Raw genomic sequence first — 14340 nt, forward strand, 5'->3', positions numbered from 1 at the left:
CCCCCCGGGGGGATGGCCATGCTGCAATCCCTTCTCCTCCATTCTCCTCTCAGGATCCTGGGCACGCACGCACACACGCCCGGCGTGAGTTTCAAGTCACCGGGTCTGGGACACAAACCGCAGTCAACTACATGGGAGTCCAGCGACATAGCCATTACGCTAACTGCTGGTTCCCGGATTTGGTTACATTCTAACAACTGACCTCCATAAGAGACATTAAGTGATGTGAATAATCAGAATAAAAAACGGTGACCGAGGGCAAAAATATTTTCTGCATGAAGGCAACACCTGCATTTTTAAATTTCTTAAATAAAAGCACAAGGAAAGAATCGAGACGTGTTACAAAAGCAGATCATTTACTCTGAACTAAGTACTACCACACAGCGGGGAGTCTTCCTCGTGAGGGCCCGTACCTGTTTGCAAGCCAGGGTGATGGCAGCATTCGGATTCCGAATCTTGTGTCCTTCATCCAGGATCACGTAGTGCCAGTCGTACCTGCTGATGTCATCCTGCATCAGCCGGACGTAGGAGTAGGAGGTGATCAGGATCCCGTGGCAGTGAGCAATATCTCGGATTAGTTTCTCCTAAGATGATGGTAAGATGGTGAAGCCAGCTTTAAATAAGGAGTGAAATGAGATGACCACGACTTAAAATGACAACCCTTCCACAACCGAAAGCCCTTTACAGACATGTAGGCAAACGTACACACACAGCCCCGTCACACCGCGGCCACCGGACACGTCTCTCGTTACCCCGTAAGGTAGCACTGACCGGTGTGGCCACTACTTGAGAAAGGACCTCTCGGGAAAAAGGTGGGAAAAAGCTATAACGTGTAAACACTTAGACAATTCAAATTTTTCTAAAACATCTTTTGGGTCCATTCTTGTTAAACCTGAAACAGGCAGATGCATAAAAAATGAGTAATTGTTTTGAAACAAAAGGAAATGAGAGAAAAGCCAAGGAGGTAAGGAAGACAAATGTAAGGGCCCTATCAATGTATGGCACGACTTCCAGAACAGCGCATAAAAGCAATGACAGGAAAAGGCTGTGTGCCCCAGCAGAGACTTGAGTCTGCGAGCAAAGGCCCCTCAGGCGCAGGCGGAAACACGGAAGACAAGCCCTGCTGCCACTAGATGTCCAAATCCCACAGAGAGCCACCCCACAGGGCCGCCCTGCCATCAGGACAACACGGGAAAAGAAAATGTTCCTTTCTGAGGAAGAAGTCTCGTGCTTCATCAGTCATCTTTTCTTCAGGGCTAGAAATGTCAGAGAGCAAAGAAAACATCTTTACAAAACTCAAAGGGGGAAAGTGGCACTCGGAATTGCACGTGAACCCAGGCTGGCAGTCACGCTAGACAGGAAAAGTGAACGCAGGCTGGCTCGGACAGTCGGGATGGGACGCAGAGGCAAGCCACCAGGGACCAGCAGGAGACACAGCTCCCAAGAGACGGCGGTGCAGCGGGGAATGGAGGCTGCGCCCCAACAGACCAAGGAGAACCCCCGCCGAGCCTCCAGCCCGTCATACGGATGGGAAACTGGCCTGGAGACCCTGAGCACCAGGTCACACAGCTGTAGATTGCTCTCAGAGTCCCAGTGCAGAATGGCAGCCACTCCAAAGTCAGTGCCATGGAAGACAGCCTGCCACCACAAGAGAGTTTTTGTTTCTTTTTCTCTTTTCTTTTTTTTTTTTAAAGAAAGATTTTTGCTCACCAGAGAGACAGAGAGAGACAAAGCAAGAAATCACCCCCTCGCAAGGGATGCCGGTGCCACCATCCCTTCTCCTTCGCTCGCCTCTAGGGATCTTGGGCATGCATGCACGTACGGCATGAATTTCAAGTCACCGGGTCAGGGACATGAACTGCGCTCGGCCAGGTGGAATTCCAGCAACGTAACCTTTATGCTATCCACTTGTCCCCAGAAGAGAACAATTGAAAAAGGGAAAACTGTGTGTCATATCACACTTAAAATAATCACTACAATTAAGTCTAAGTACTGAACAGTTTTAAATATGAATGAAATTGCCAAGGACGGACCTACAACACACAAAGTCCTGCGTTGTAAAGTGTTACTGCAATTCCTGTTTGGTTTGAAAAAACCTGGAGACGACAGGAAAACCAAAGCGGACTAGAAACCCCATTCTGTCCCAGGGTGGATGGGTCACAGGCAGCGGGTACTTTGTAATTCTTAGCCATAAGAGAAAAATGAGTTAAAGTACATTTGTCAAAAATGTAAGCCTGTTACTGATTAATAGTTGCCACTTTCAGATAAACACTAGGAAAGGAACAGGATGTAGATGGAAAATACTAGAGTCAGAAAACAGCAAATGGAGAATAAAATGTTGATAAATAGGCAGTAAGACCAGTTTCCAACTAAACACATCAAGGGTCACCCTCTAGCGACAAGCCCGCCTTGTGTTTTAAGAGACCCAGGCCAGGATTTAAAGCGGAAATACGGGAAATAGCAAGACACACCAAAGAAACACAAACCAAAGAAGGGTAGGACTGGCAGCATAAACATCAGACGAAAAGAAATGGGCAAGAGGGCCGTGCCGTCGCTGAGAGGGGACAGGTGCTGAGAGAGAAGAGCAGTGAGCCTTGACCTGCCGACCAGCACCACAGTGAGCTCCACGGCAAAGCTCTGAGAGCCGCCCAGCAAGGAGGACGCCCCAGCCCCGCTCAGAGAGACAGCGAGACTAAAGGAAACAAAGCTTAACGTTCCACACGACAGCTGGAGCGTCCCGTCAGCCAGCTCCATTTAACAGCTAGCCGCAGAGCAGAGCGTTAGGCCAGCCGGGAGGCGCGTCCTTAACACCCTCTACTGGGAAAGGCTGAGACCAAAACGCCATCGAATCAGCCTGATAAAGAGAAGTGAGAGGATAGGATAAAGCACACAGAGAGCCTTAAAGAAAACCCTGATAGAACTGATTTGAAGCAAGCCGACGCCTGAACAGTTGGCCCAAAGAACACTCAAACGTGGAGCGCCAGTTACGTCAAAGGAAGGTGATCGCAGGGGTACAGAACACAAAAGCACGAACTCGCCACGCACGCCAAAACCCCGAGCGTCTTCACGGGAGAGTCGAAGAAGTCAATTCCAAAATGAACCAAAGAAAACTCAGACTGACTGATCAATTCTGAAGAAAAAGATGCTATGCTCTTTCCCCCAAAGTCTCTCAGATCCAAAGGGTTTCATGAGTGAGGTCGGACTACAACCGGGTATTTAAATGGTTCCAAACACAGAGAAAGACGGAGTGCATTCCAAATGGCTTATGAGGCCACCAAAACTGACGCACACCCTCAAACTAGAGCCCCATGACTCACCAACAGCACCAAGCCTCTGACTGAGCTAACACGGCGTGGCACCACGGACAGACGGCCACGGAGCAGTGGGAAGCTGGGTAACAGAGTCCATGCCGTCACAATCTCATACAAATTTGGTAAAATTCAGCACCTCCCAAAAATGATGCTTTTTATCAGTATCACTTTAAACTCTTTAAATTTTTTTAAGTTTCTTGCCATAGGGTGCATGCCCTCGTCAGACAGACACAGAAAGACAGTGAGAAAGAAAGTGAGAGATCACCCCCCAGCAGGGATAGGCGCGTCACAATCTCTATCCCTCTATTCTCCTCCTGGGATTTTGGGCATGCCCGCATGCATGCCCAGCATGAGTTTCAAGCCACCGGGTCTGGGACTTGAACCACAGTCAGCCATGTGGGAGTTCAGCACTTTACCCACCAAGTCACTTGCTGGGCCCAGGTTATTACTTATTCAACAGTGTAACAGATTATAATGGGGTTAAGAAAATTCTAAAGACACAAATACAGAGGAGGAAATGATCTTTTCTCATGTCACCACACACTCCACATTCAAGGAGTCGACAGAACTGCTCTGAATAACCAAGAATGCCCAGGGTGTATTAGAGGTGTGACAGGTGGAGCCACGGTACCGACACCACACTCTTCTGCCATTGTCCACACCTGTGCAACACCACACTGAAGGTCACACCTGATTTAACCATGTCCTGACATCTGCCCTTTGTGGTCATGCAGCAATGCAAACTCAGGGTGCACAGCCTTCCAAGCAATGTAGGAGTTCTCAAGTTCCCTGCAACCCATGGCCATCTGGCTACACTGCTATTCCCTCGTCCCCAGGCCCCCTTGACTGCTGGTGCCAGTGAAGAAAAGTCTGTTGTCAAAGCAGCACAGCTCGCACCCCTTCAGCACCTTGCCTGGCCAGAGCTCATGGCTACAGGTTACCCCATCTTGGTCATTTTTCTATCCTGAACAGGCAGTTGCGTCGACTCTGTGCCTTTGTTCCCTTCCAGGACGTCAGGGGCTGCCAGAAGCCCCAACAGCAGGTGGGCAAGAGCCAACGGCAAAGGGACCACTCCAGCCAGGGGCTGTATGCACAGGCAGAAAGGGAGAGAAGGTCAACCACAGCCATGCGGGGCTAGAGAGAGCACCAAAGCCACTCTGCCATTCCCGTTATAAAATGCCCTCTGTATTCCAGCCAAGCCCCACAAACGCGGTGCCCTCGCTCACAGACGCCGAAGCCCTCGTGAGACGCACAGAATCACCACGGTCATCCCAGGGGCCTCCAAGGAGTGCAGCGTCAGAGGGGGCTGGGCATCACCTGGCGCAGCTGGGAGCTTTACCGGAGATGAGAGATGCCAGGCCTCGCAGACGCTCACTACTGGGACAGCGGGTGGCATTTTTGCTTCTTTAATAATTGAGGCTGATTTGGAAAATTCAGAGATGGTAGATAGAGACTGACAAAATTTCTACTGTGTTCAGGAAAATGTTTAATGATTATTCATAATTAAGAAGACGCTTTTATAAAAGGACAAGAAATGACTCAAAACATCCTCACTGGGAACCAGCAGTTAGCGCAATGGCTATGTTGCTGGACTCCCACGTAGTTGACCTCAGTTCGCGTCCCGGACCCGGTGGCTTAAACTCACGCCAGGCGCGTGTGCATGCATACCCAAGATCCCGAGAGGAGAATGGAGGAGAAGGGATTGCGACATGACCATCCCCCCTGGGGGGTGATTTCTCGCTTTCTGTCTCTCTCTGTCTGGCCAGTGCACGCGCCCTATAGCAAAAACCTCTCCAAAAAAAAAAGAGAAAAACAAAAACAAAACATCCTCGCTGAGAATGTATCTCCACCTAGCCACTGCGCCAAAACTGTCTCAGACTGCTTTCACCTGATTCAGTCTCAGAATTCTAGAACTGCCTCGACTGGAGTTTCAATAATGGTGAATTGTTGAATATTATGGACGTCTCCATCCAAACACTTAAGACAAATCATCTCGGGCGGTTTCAAATTAAAAGCTTGTAAAATATGTAACCTCTCCTAGTTTTTGCAATTAATAGGGTGCATCTGCAATTAGCCTGACTTACTGAATGCCGTGCTGCTGTCATTGAAAGATGCCTGTGAAAGTGCTGCTGTTATTACGGGGGCTCAGGAGACCAATCCCTCCTACAGGGCAAACAGTGGCCTGGTAGAAAACAACAGCCATAAATCACACTGTCAGGCGGCGGGGAGGCTGCAGGGAGGCGGCGGGAGCTCCGGCTCATGAAGGCCACTCACGGTAAACACAGCACAGCCGCTTCCCAGGCAGGATTTACTGCACCTGTAATTAATTAAAATTTCCTTCAAGCTAAATCTTTAATAAACAAGGATTTGTGCTGACAATGGAGAAAAAAGGGCTCTGGCAACACCATTTTACACGACACCTCACAGAGCAGGCCTAGCATCTATCATTTCTGCATCAGGTGGACCCGACCTGAAGCCAAAGCCACAGCTTCACTCTGCGTTATAATGTGTGCACTTGGAGTGGGTCTGAAACCGCCCGGACGCTTGAGGGACCGTTGGCCCTTCTCTATTCTTACTTGTTTTCATTTGATTCCCCTCCAGCTTTTTAAAAAGTTCAGTCTTTTTGTCCTAGTGTTTCAGAAATGGGCCTTTTCAAAGATCACATGATGGTAATTTCATCGGATGCCCACGATGTTGTGTGATGTGCTTTCTAACCAGACGCTGCACTTCCAAGAAGAATTTTTACATTCTATTTCATTGTTCCCACTTGGGGCCAAAGACATCTGGACATCAGAAGGAAGGGTGTGGACACTGATTGATCGTGGGCACTTTTGATGAAGCGGGTGAGAGCCTTCCGTGTAGGGTATCCCCTGAATAAACCAGCAATGCCTCCTTCAGCACCTCTTCTTCCCTCAGCTGCCGAATCAGGGCCCTACGGTACTGTTTCCAACAAGGAAAGAACTTCCTGAGTAAACGTCACATACTGAGCTCTTCCTGCACACACATTACCCAGTAATTCCTTACAAAATTACCCCAAATCCCCACTTCACAAGAGGTCACACCTGGCTCAGAGAAGCTGAGTGTATCTCCCCAGGTCATAGTTACAAAACGGCAGATGGAAGACCCACACCCTGGTCTGAAAACTGCAAAACCTATGCCTGTAGGTCTTCAGGTCATCATGGCCTTTTCACTCTCGTACCTCTAAATAGCATGAATTTATCAAAATAAGATAAAATTCTTTGGATCATATAAAGTAGTCCACAGAATTACTAGGTCCTACATGGCAGAAAGGTGGGCAAGAGGTACAGTGAACTGTTTCAGAATAGAAGCGATTTCTCATTACACAACTGACAAATTGAAAACAGGGTCCTTAATCATTAAATAAACTTCACAGCACAGTGCTAAGGATGCCACCTCCCACTGTGAGTTGTGGAATAAGTACAAGACTGCCTTCTTCTGTTACCTTTTCAAGTATGAGTGTATTTTCTTTCTTTCACTAGCCAGAGACAGGTACCCCCGACATGGCCTCACGCTGTGGACCCACGCCTGCCACAGTAAGCCCTGGTCACAGGTAAGGCACACCCTGCTGTCCAAGGAAGCCCCAGGGCATGAGCCCAGGCCCTTTCTCATCTGTGTCCTGTTGTGCCACTACTGTGCCACCACCTGGTCGCTACCTTTTCACCTTATTTCCTGTCGGTAAAAATTGGCGGGCTTGGGAACAAGCAGTTAGCGTAATGGTTATGTTGCTGGACTCCCACGTAGTCGACTGTGGTTCACGTCCTGGACCCGGTGGCTTAAACTCACGCCGGCCCCATATGCGTGCATGCCCGAGATCCCAAGAGGAGAATTGAGGAGAAGGGATTGCAGCGTGGTCATCCCCCCTGGGTGGTGATTTCTCGCTTTCTGTCTCTGTCTGTCTCTGTCTGTCTGGCAAGCACACGTGCCCTATAGCAAAAACCTCTCAAAAAAAAAAAAAAATTAGACACACCCATGGGAGACCAGGCAAGCTCACCCAGAAAAAAAGAAATCTCAGCTAATAAAGAAGAAAAGGAAGTCAAGGACTAGATGCTGCCTGGATTAACAGAATATTTGAAATATGAATAAGAAATGTAGAGTCTAGGGGCCAGGAGATGGCGTAATGGCTATGTCACTGGACTCCCATGTAGTCGACAGCAGTTCAAGTCCTGAACCAGGCAGCGTAAAATTCACCCCAGGCATGTGTGCGTGCATGCCCAAAATCCTGAGAGGAGAATGGAGAAGGGACTGTGGCATAGCATCCCCCCTAGGGGGATGATTTCTCGCTTTTTGTCTCTCTGTCTCTCCAGAGAACATACATGCCCAATAGCAAAAATCTCTAGAAAGAAAGAAAGAAAGAAAGAAAGAAAGAAAGAAAGAAAGAAAGAAAGAAATGTAGAGTCTATTACAACTGAACACACCTCTGTAAGCACCAGGTGCTTGTGGGTGGTGACAAAGGTCTGCACACACAGACCAGACAGGGAGGAGTGGAGAGATCAAAGGCCACGCCAGTGTTTGACCCAGCAACCACAGCTGTGACTTTAGAAATGTCACTTGGTGAGGCCCATGCAAAGAACTATTAACACATTCTCAGTATGTAACCACCACAAATAAATTGATACTAACATAACAACAAATCATAAACCAATTGTGTTTCTAAAAATGAGGTCTGAAAGATTAAAACATGCACCTTTTCCATCTTTTACTAACAGCTAACACCTTTAGAGATCTGAGGTATGTTACATGGAAAAGCCAATAGTAGAATGGGAGTGAAGAGTCAAAAGTAAAAACACAAAGAAACTGTAATTCTGCTTATCCTCCAAAGTCAGGTAAGGAACGTCAAGGTAAAACCTAGGTAAGCTGTGGAGAGCTGAAAACAGTTATAAATGTTCACACACATGCCCATGTCTACATGGGCAAGACAATCTCAGAAGGAGAAGCCATGGGAACCTTTGTAACTGAAATTTCTACTCGGTTTTGCTGTCCACAGGGGTTAAGAAAGCAAGTTACAGCAACAAGTTCACAGTCAATTCTATTTCATCAGTAAGTCCATGTATTCGGTTTGCTGCAAAGGTAGTTCTTCAGGTTGTAAGGAGAGGACTGCAGGAAGTCCCAATTCCAGGTGACGGCGCACGTGCAATTCACTGATCCCAGGGAAAATTGAAGGATAAAGAGGAACGAGTGAAAAATCTCCTTCACAAGACAAACATCAACTAATGAACCCTGACACAGGATTTTGCAACATAAACATTAAGCGATGTTAACAGATAACATTGGGTCATCAGGAAAGTCATGACATATTTTTCTATGCAAAAGTCCATCATGACTTTTCTGATAATCCAACAGAAATGGAAAAACCAGCAATGTTTCACAGGTGATGACAGGTAGTTGCAATAATTTACATTTTGAGTAGAATAATTATGTAAATGTGTTTTTTTCCTACTCCTAAAAATCACCTTTTTAAAAACCACAGCATTTATCACATCTCATTATTTATCTTAATCAGTTTTCCTTCCATTTTTCATTTGAAATTTTGGGAAAGGCCAGCTGGTTTTCACAGTAACAGCTCTTAATAGTGTAAGCAAGATTCCTCCTCACCTTGCTAGAGAGGTACCGAACCCCAGATATTCCTGGTTCACTTCTATCGAAAGTTCTGCTTACCCACAAACACGAGCACAACAGGAATCTGGAGAAAGGGGGGACTGAAAAATTCCAGAGACGCCAGAGCCCAGGGACGCCCGCATGCCCGTGTCAGCGAGGCAGACCCTCACGGCTCCTGCACCTCACTCTGCTCTCCGGGGACGCAGAGAGCTTACACAGGAGACGCAGGGAAGGCAGAGCGAACAACCTCAACAAATGGCCACTTCTTATCAATACTGTAACCTGCAAACCCACAGAGAGCTGTGATCGTGACCTATTTAGCAAATCCTTATGGGGACTGAGTCAGACACAGCCCTGCTGTACAGAGCTCACAGTCGAGACGGTGAGGCAGATGAGGGGAAAAGGCGCGACGCGACCTAACGCACGCTTCCCGCAGGAGCGGACAGAGCTTCCCTTCTGATCACGTGGCTGTCGACAAAACTGCAAATAAGTGAAGACATACGATTTTCACCACGTGATGATCAAGGATTTAAAGAACAAGAACAAAAAATCAAAAACAAACAAAAAAAAGAAACAAACCCTTAATTAAAAAGTAAAAACAGCTTTTTCCAAATTCCAAAAATGGCAAGTTACCTCTTTCATTCATCAAAATATGTTTTAAAAGCATACTAACAAATGTATTTACTAAATAAGTTTTATTACATGTGTATTCGTTTCCTAAAGCTGTTTCAAGCCCTATCGTCACAGCCCACAGTTACCGGTTACAAAGGCGCTGATTCATGAGCCCAGCCCCAGCAGGTGGGCGGAGCCTGGTGTGTGCCCAGGTGCATTTCGCAGGACACGTCACACCACCACAGACTGTGGGTGAGGACACCTGTATTCGTAACTGTTTTCTAGAGTAAATCAATAATCACAAAATAACTTTAAATGCATGAAAAAAACACAAGAATATGCATCTGAGAAAACACCACCAGACTATGGGTGAGGACACCTGTATTCGTAACTGTAGAGTAAATCAATAATCACAAAATAACTTTAAATGCATGAAAAAAACACAAGAATATGCATCTGAGAAATACACAGATTAAAGAAAAAGCAAATATGTCAAGTGGAGGGCCTTTAAACAAAACAAGCAGAAAGGTACCTTAGTGTCATAATGTTACCTTTTTGTGGGTATAGGAGCCGGTTTCGTGCAGAATTGCCACTCTGAATGGAGGCCACCACGTGTGGAATTCTCTCACCCACTGATGCATCACCGTTGTGGGGCAGACGATGACAGCCGGACCCAACCCCTCGAACCTGCACTCCAATGTCCAAGAAAAAACAACTGTGAAGGGCAGCTCCGAGTGAGCCACTGCCAACAGACAAAGGGAACCTTCCCAGGGCACACAAGAAAACCGGCTCTGGAAACGGTGTTGACAGTGTCTCCAGAGAAAAGGCTATTAAGGTTTCTACACTTCCATTCGCCAATTAGTGTACTGAAATACATTAAAAGATAACTTCCATACTTCCACAGAAAGAGAAAATCAAACAGGTACTATATAAGAGAAACGCTTCCCTCTATTCAGGGTTAATGAAGTTATTACACAGTGTACCTTAACCTAAGTGAACCTAACAGTATTTTAAACCTGTTTGAAGCTTTCAAGTCTACCAAGAGTTTTCAATACAAGGAATGTCAACCAACAACCTTCCTAGCCCAGGGAAGTAGGCGGGACAGAATACTCCGAGTTCAGGGCTCAGGAGCTGCCGTGCCCAAGCAGCGCCGTTACCGTGGAGATGGAGGGACACCCAGCGGTCGTCCCCACTACAGCAGCCTGCCCTCAGAACAGCACAGGTGAAAACCGGGCAGGAGCAGGGCAGTGACGGTCTCTCCGGGGAAGCCCACACGGGTGGGGTGCACACTGGCACTGTGGTCGTGCAAAGCTGAGCAGCACATGGCAAGAGCCTCGGCAGCAGCCATGCCTGGATACAGTGCCCACGCCAGCACTGGTGCACCAGGGTGCACGCTGCAGCAGCGTCCACAGGAAAGGACGTGCTGGATGAAGCGTCTCATTTAGCACAGCCCCGTCAGGGTTAGGAGCACCGTGCGGGGCAGAGCCCAGGTCCGCACACTGACTACATGAACTCGGGGCTCATTATTTAACCTCTCTGTTTCTCATCTGCAAATGGAAACAAGAACAGTACTGCTCTTACAAGGCTACTGTGAAGATTAAATCAGTTAACAACTGCCAAGTGCTTAGAACAGGGCCATGTGGTAAATACTGAAAAAGATTGTTAAATAAGATGGAAGATCATATAACCATTAAAACTGTTTTCGTAGAATATTAAAATGCTTAGCTTTTTGTTTTTAGTCTTTGCTATAGGGCACATGTGCTTGCCAGAAATGGAGTGGGAGGAAGAGTGAGAAATCACCCCCCTCCCAGGGGTGGACAGCCACACTACAATCCCCTTTCTCTGGTCTCCTGAGATCTTGGATACGCGCACGCGCCAGAGTGATTTTCAAGCAACCAGGTCCAGGACTTGAGCTACAAAGCCAGGCATATGGGATCCATGCCACGTGCTGGCCCTATCATAAATTTAGAAAATGATGATAATAATTTATGGAATCAATCAGATTCCCTCCCTGTGTAGAATATTCCCACGGGCCCAAGGCCGGCCCTCACTCACCTGGAGGAGTCTCCGTACTTTACAAACCATCACCCCTCTTCTGCTCAGCAAGAATGCGGGAGTGAAGTGCACGCACTCACCTCCACTGAGCACAAGTGCCCAGCCTACTTGCTAGCTCCCCCAGTTCAGAGCTGTCAATACGGTGATGACACCAAAGCTAGTGGTTCAATGACAGCACATCCTGCCCACCCTCCTCCCCCCACCCCGTCCCATGTTCCAGCTCCATGGACTGAAGTGCCACCCACCCACTCTCAAGAGGCCCACGTCAGAAACTCGGGTCTCACTCTTGATCACGCCCCCCCGTTCACCATCGAGCCACCTACCTCCTGTCTTACTCACTTTCCCGCAGGACCTGCTAAAAAGCAACACCTGAATGCCTCATCTCCTCCCTTCGAAGCCTTTGACGGCTGCCACTGCTCTTGGAAAGGAGTCTGAACACCTGCCCCAGTCCCTGACGCCATGAGGAGCTGACCTCTGCTCACCTCTCTGGCCTTGCTGCCAGCCAACACCTGTTCTTTGGTCAGCACTCCAATAGCCAGCACTGTCTTCACTTCCGACAATGGTGTACTCTCCTCTCCCCTCCGGCCTGCTTCTTGTCCCTCTTACCCCCCCCCCCCCACATACACACCCTTCAGATCTCAGGGGCCTCTACAGAGTCCCTCCTCCCCTCTCTCTCCAAACACGCTAAGGACCCTTCCGTGCACCGCTGCTAGTTAGGGCCCTACCAACACTGTCATGGCACACACTGTCTCTAACCTGTTAGATCCTTCCTAAGTCTTTTTTTTTTTTTTTAAAGAGACATTTTTTACTCTATTTCGCAGGATAAACAGAGAAACAGAAAGTGAGAAATCATTCCTAGGAAATACCCATGCAGCCGCAATCCCTTCTACTCCACTCTCCTCTTGGGGCTTTGGGCACACACATGTGCACGTGCCCAGTGTGAGTTTTAAGCCATCAGGTCTGAGACTCAAACCACAGTCAACTACATGGGAGTCCAACAACATAACCATTACGCACCTGCTGGTTTCAGATCCTTCCTAAGTTTTTAAGAGCAGGGATAACTTTTTCTTCAAAATTGACTAATTCAGAACAGGTAATTAATAAATTCACTTTATTTCTTTAAAAAATTTGTAAAAGGTTCAAAAAATATACTGTGAAAACTAATTTGCAGTCCAATAGAAAAACAGTGGGATTCTCACCACGTCTTCAAAGTTTTTAAGAGCAGGGATAACTTTTTCTTCAAAATTGACTAATTCAGAACAGGTAATTAATAAATTCACTTTATTTCTTTAAGTTTACCCTTACCCTCCAGCACAACAAACAGCCTCTCCACGTCTCAACTCTCCTGCCTGCAGCGGTCACTGTCCCTGCCCTCGGCTTGACAGCAAGGGCTGGACTACAAAAAGCCAGAGCTACGGCAGGCTGACACCTCCTGGAGAATTTCCAGGCTGAGCTCTTCACCACGGGCAGGACTTGTCCCAGTGCCCGTCAAGCTCCCAGAGGAGAGCAGACCTGCCTCGGCCCTTTCCATAACATGGCAGCATTCCTTTCTAAAAGGGTTAAAAGCAGCAGCTTCTCACTCCTCTGCGGGGAATAGAGAGCCTTCAACAGTGGGCACTTTGCAGGGATCAGCAACAACCAATCAAAGCTGTCTAAACGTTTAAAAACAAACTCACATTCAAATAAGCATCAATACCAACATGTGCTTTTTCAGGTCATGCTGCATTTTCTTCTCTTTCATAACATGGTTTCTGCAAACCACTCGTGCTCCACCATCCAAGGCTCCCGTCCCCTTCTGGATGGACATTTCTATGTCGCGTTATGAAGCCCTTTAGTCTCGACCATTCTCCCTCTACTGGAAGCCTACAGAAGATCTTGGATAGCTCCTGGACCACAGGAGGGGCAATGGAATCCATTAACTGTCACATCCACCAAGCCGCCCTTGCCCCCGTCCTCAACACCAGCACGGTGAGCCCAGAAATGGCTAAATGTACTGCAGTGATCAGCCTCAATGACCAGACTGTAATTCTTTTCATCTTCCTTATTGATCACCTAATGAATTTAGGATAAGCTGAGAGCTGCATGGTCAAATATTTGAACTTACAGGGGAAACCTGCTAGTCAACCTAGAACTAACCAGAAACTATGAAGTAAAATCTTTACCTTGAAAGAATACTAACTTTTTCAGGATAGTTATTCTTTTTTTAAAAAAAAGTTTATTCCCCCATGAGTGACAGAGAGAGGGAGGGAGCAAGGGAAAGGGAGACACACCCCATGAGTCCTGACACCATGGCCTGCTCCAGCCCCCAGGGGCCCTGGATGGAGGGCACACGTGCGCTGGGTGCTCCCTCGTGGGGCTCTCTCCCACTGCGTTTCCCACTGGCCCCGTCTAGCCCCCAGGATACTTACTCTTAATTAAAAATGAACTAAATGACAGTCAAGACTTCAAAGCGTCAACCAAAGTTTGAAAATTAAGGGACCAACAGGTGGCGTAGTGGTTAAGAGCACTGGACTCCCACATGGCCAACCGCCACGGTTCGAGTCCTAGACCTGGAGGCTTGCTTTCTCACTTCCCCACTCTCTCTCTCTCACCTGTCCCTTTCTGTTCAAATTAAAAAATAAATAAATAAATAAATAAAGTTAAATAAAATAATTCTAAAAAAAGGAAAATTACTTACTTCCTCTCCATTGTAAAATCAGGGGGCTAACCAGCACCATGAGAATATGAATAGAATGGGAAAAGGAGG

General features: G+C 47.4%; 1 protein-coding gene across 1 annotated transcript in view; it reads right to left on the bottom strand.

The window, feature by feature from the left end:
• Positions 1–14340, bottom strand: part of LOC102486870 (DNA excision repair protein ERCC-6) — a gene marked incomplete at its 5' end in the record, with an annotated part of 54818 nt that overhangs the window by 20737 nt on the left and 19741 nt on the right. Inside the window, 2 exon segments of the mRNA XM_006167420.3 lie at positions 414–584; positions 10091–10226. Coding sequence (XP_006167482.2) covers positions 414–584; positions 10091–10226 — 307 coding nt within the window.

The sequence above is a fragment of the Tupaia chinensis genome, unplaced genomic scaffold, assembly GCF_000334495.1.
Source record: "Tupaia chinensis unplaced genomic scaffold, TupChi_1.0 Scaffold144750_1, whole genome shotgun sequence".
In the NCBI taxonomy this organism is placed as follows: Eukaryota; Metazoa; Chordata; class Mammalia; order Scandentia; family Tupaiidae; genus Tupaia; species Tupaia belangeri.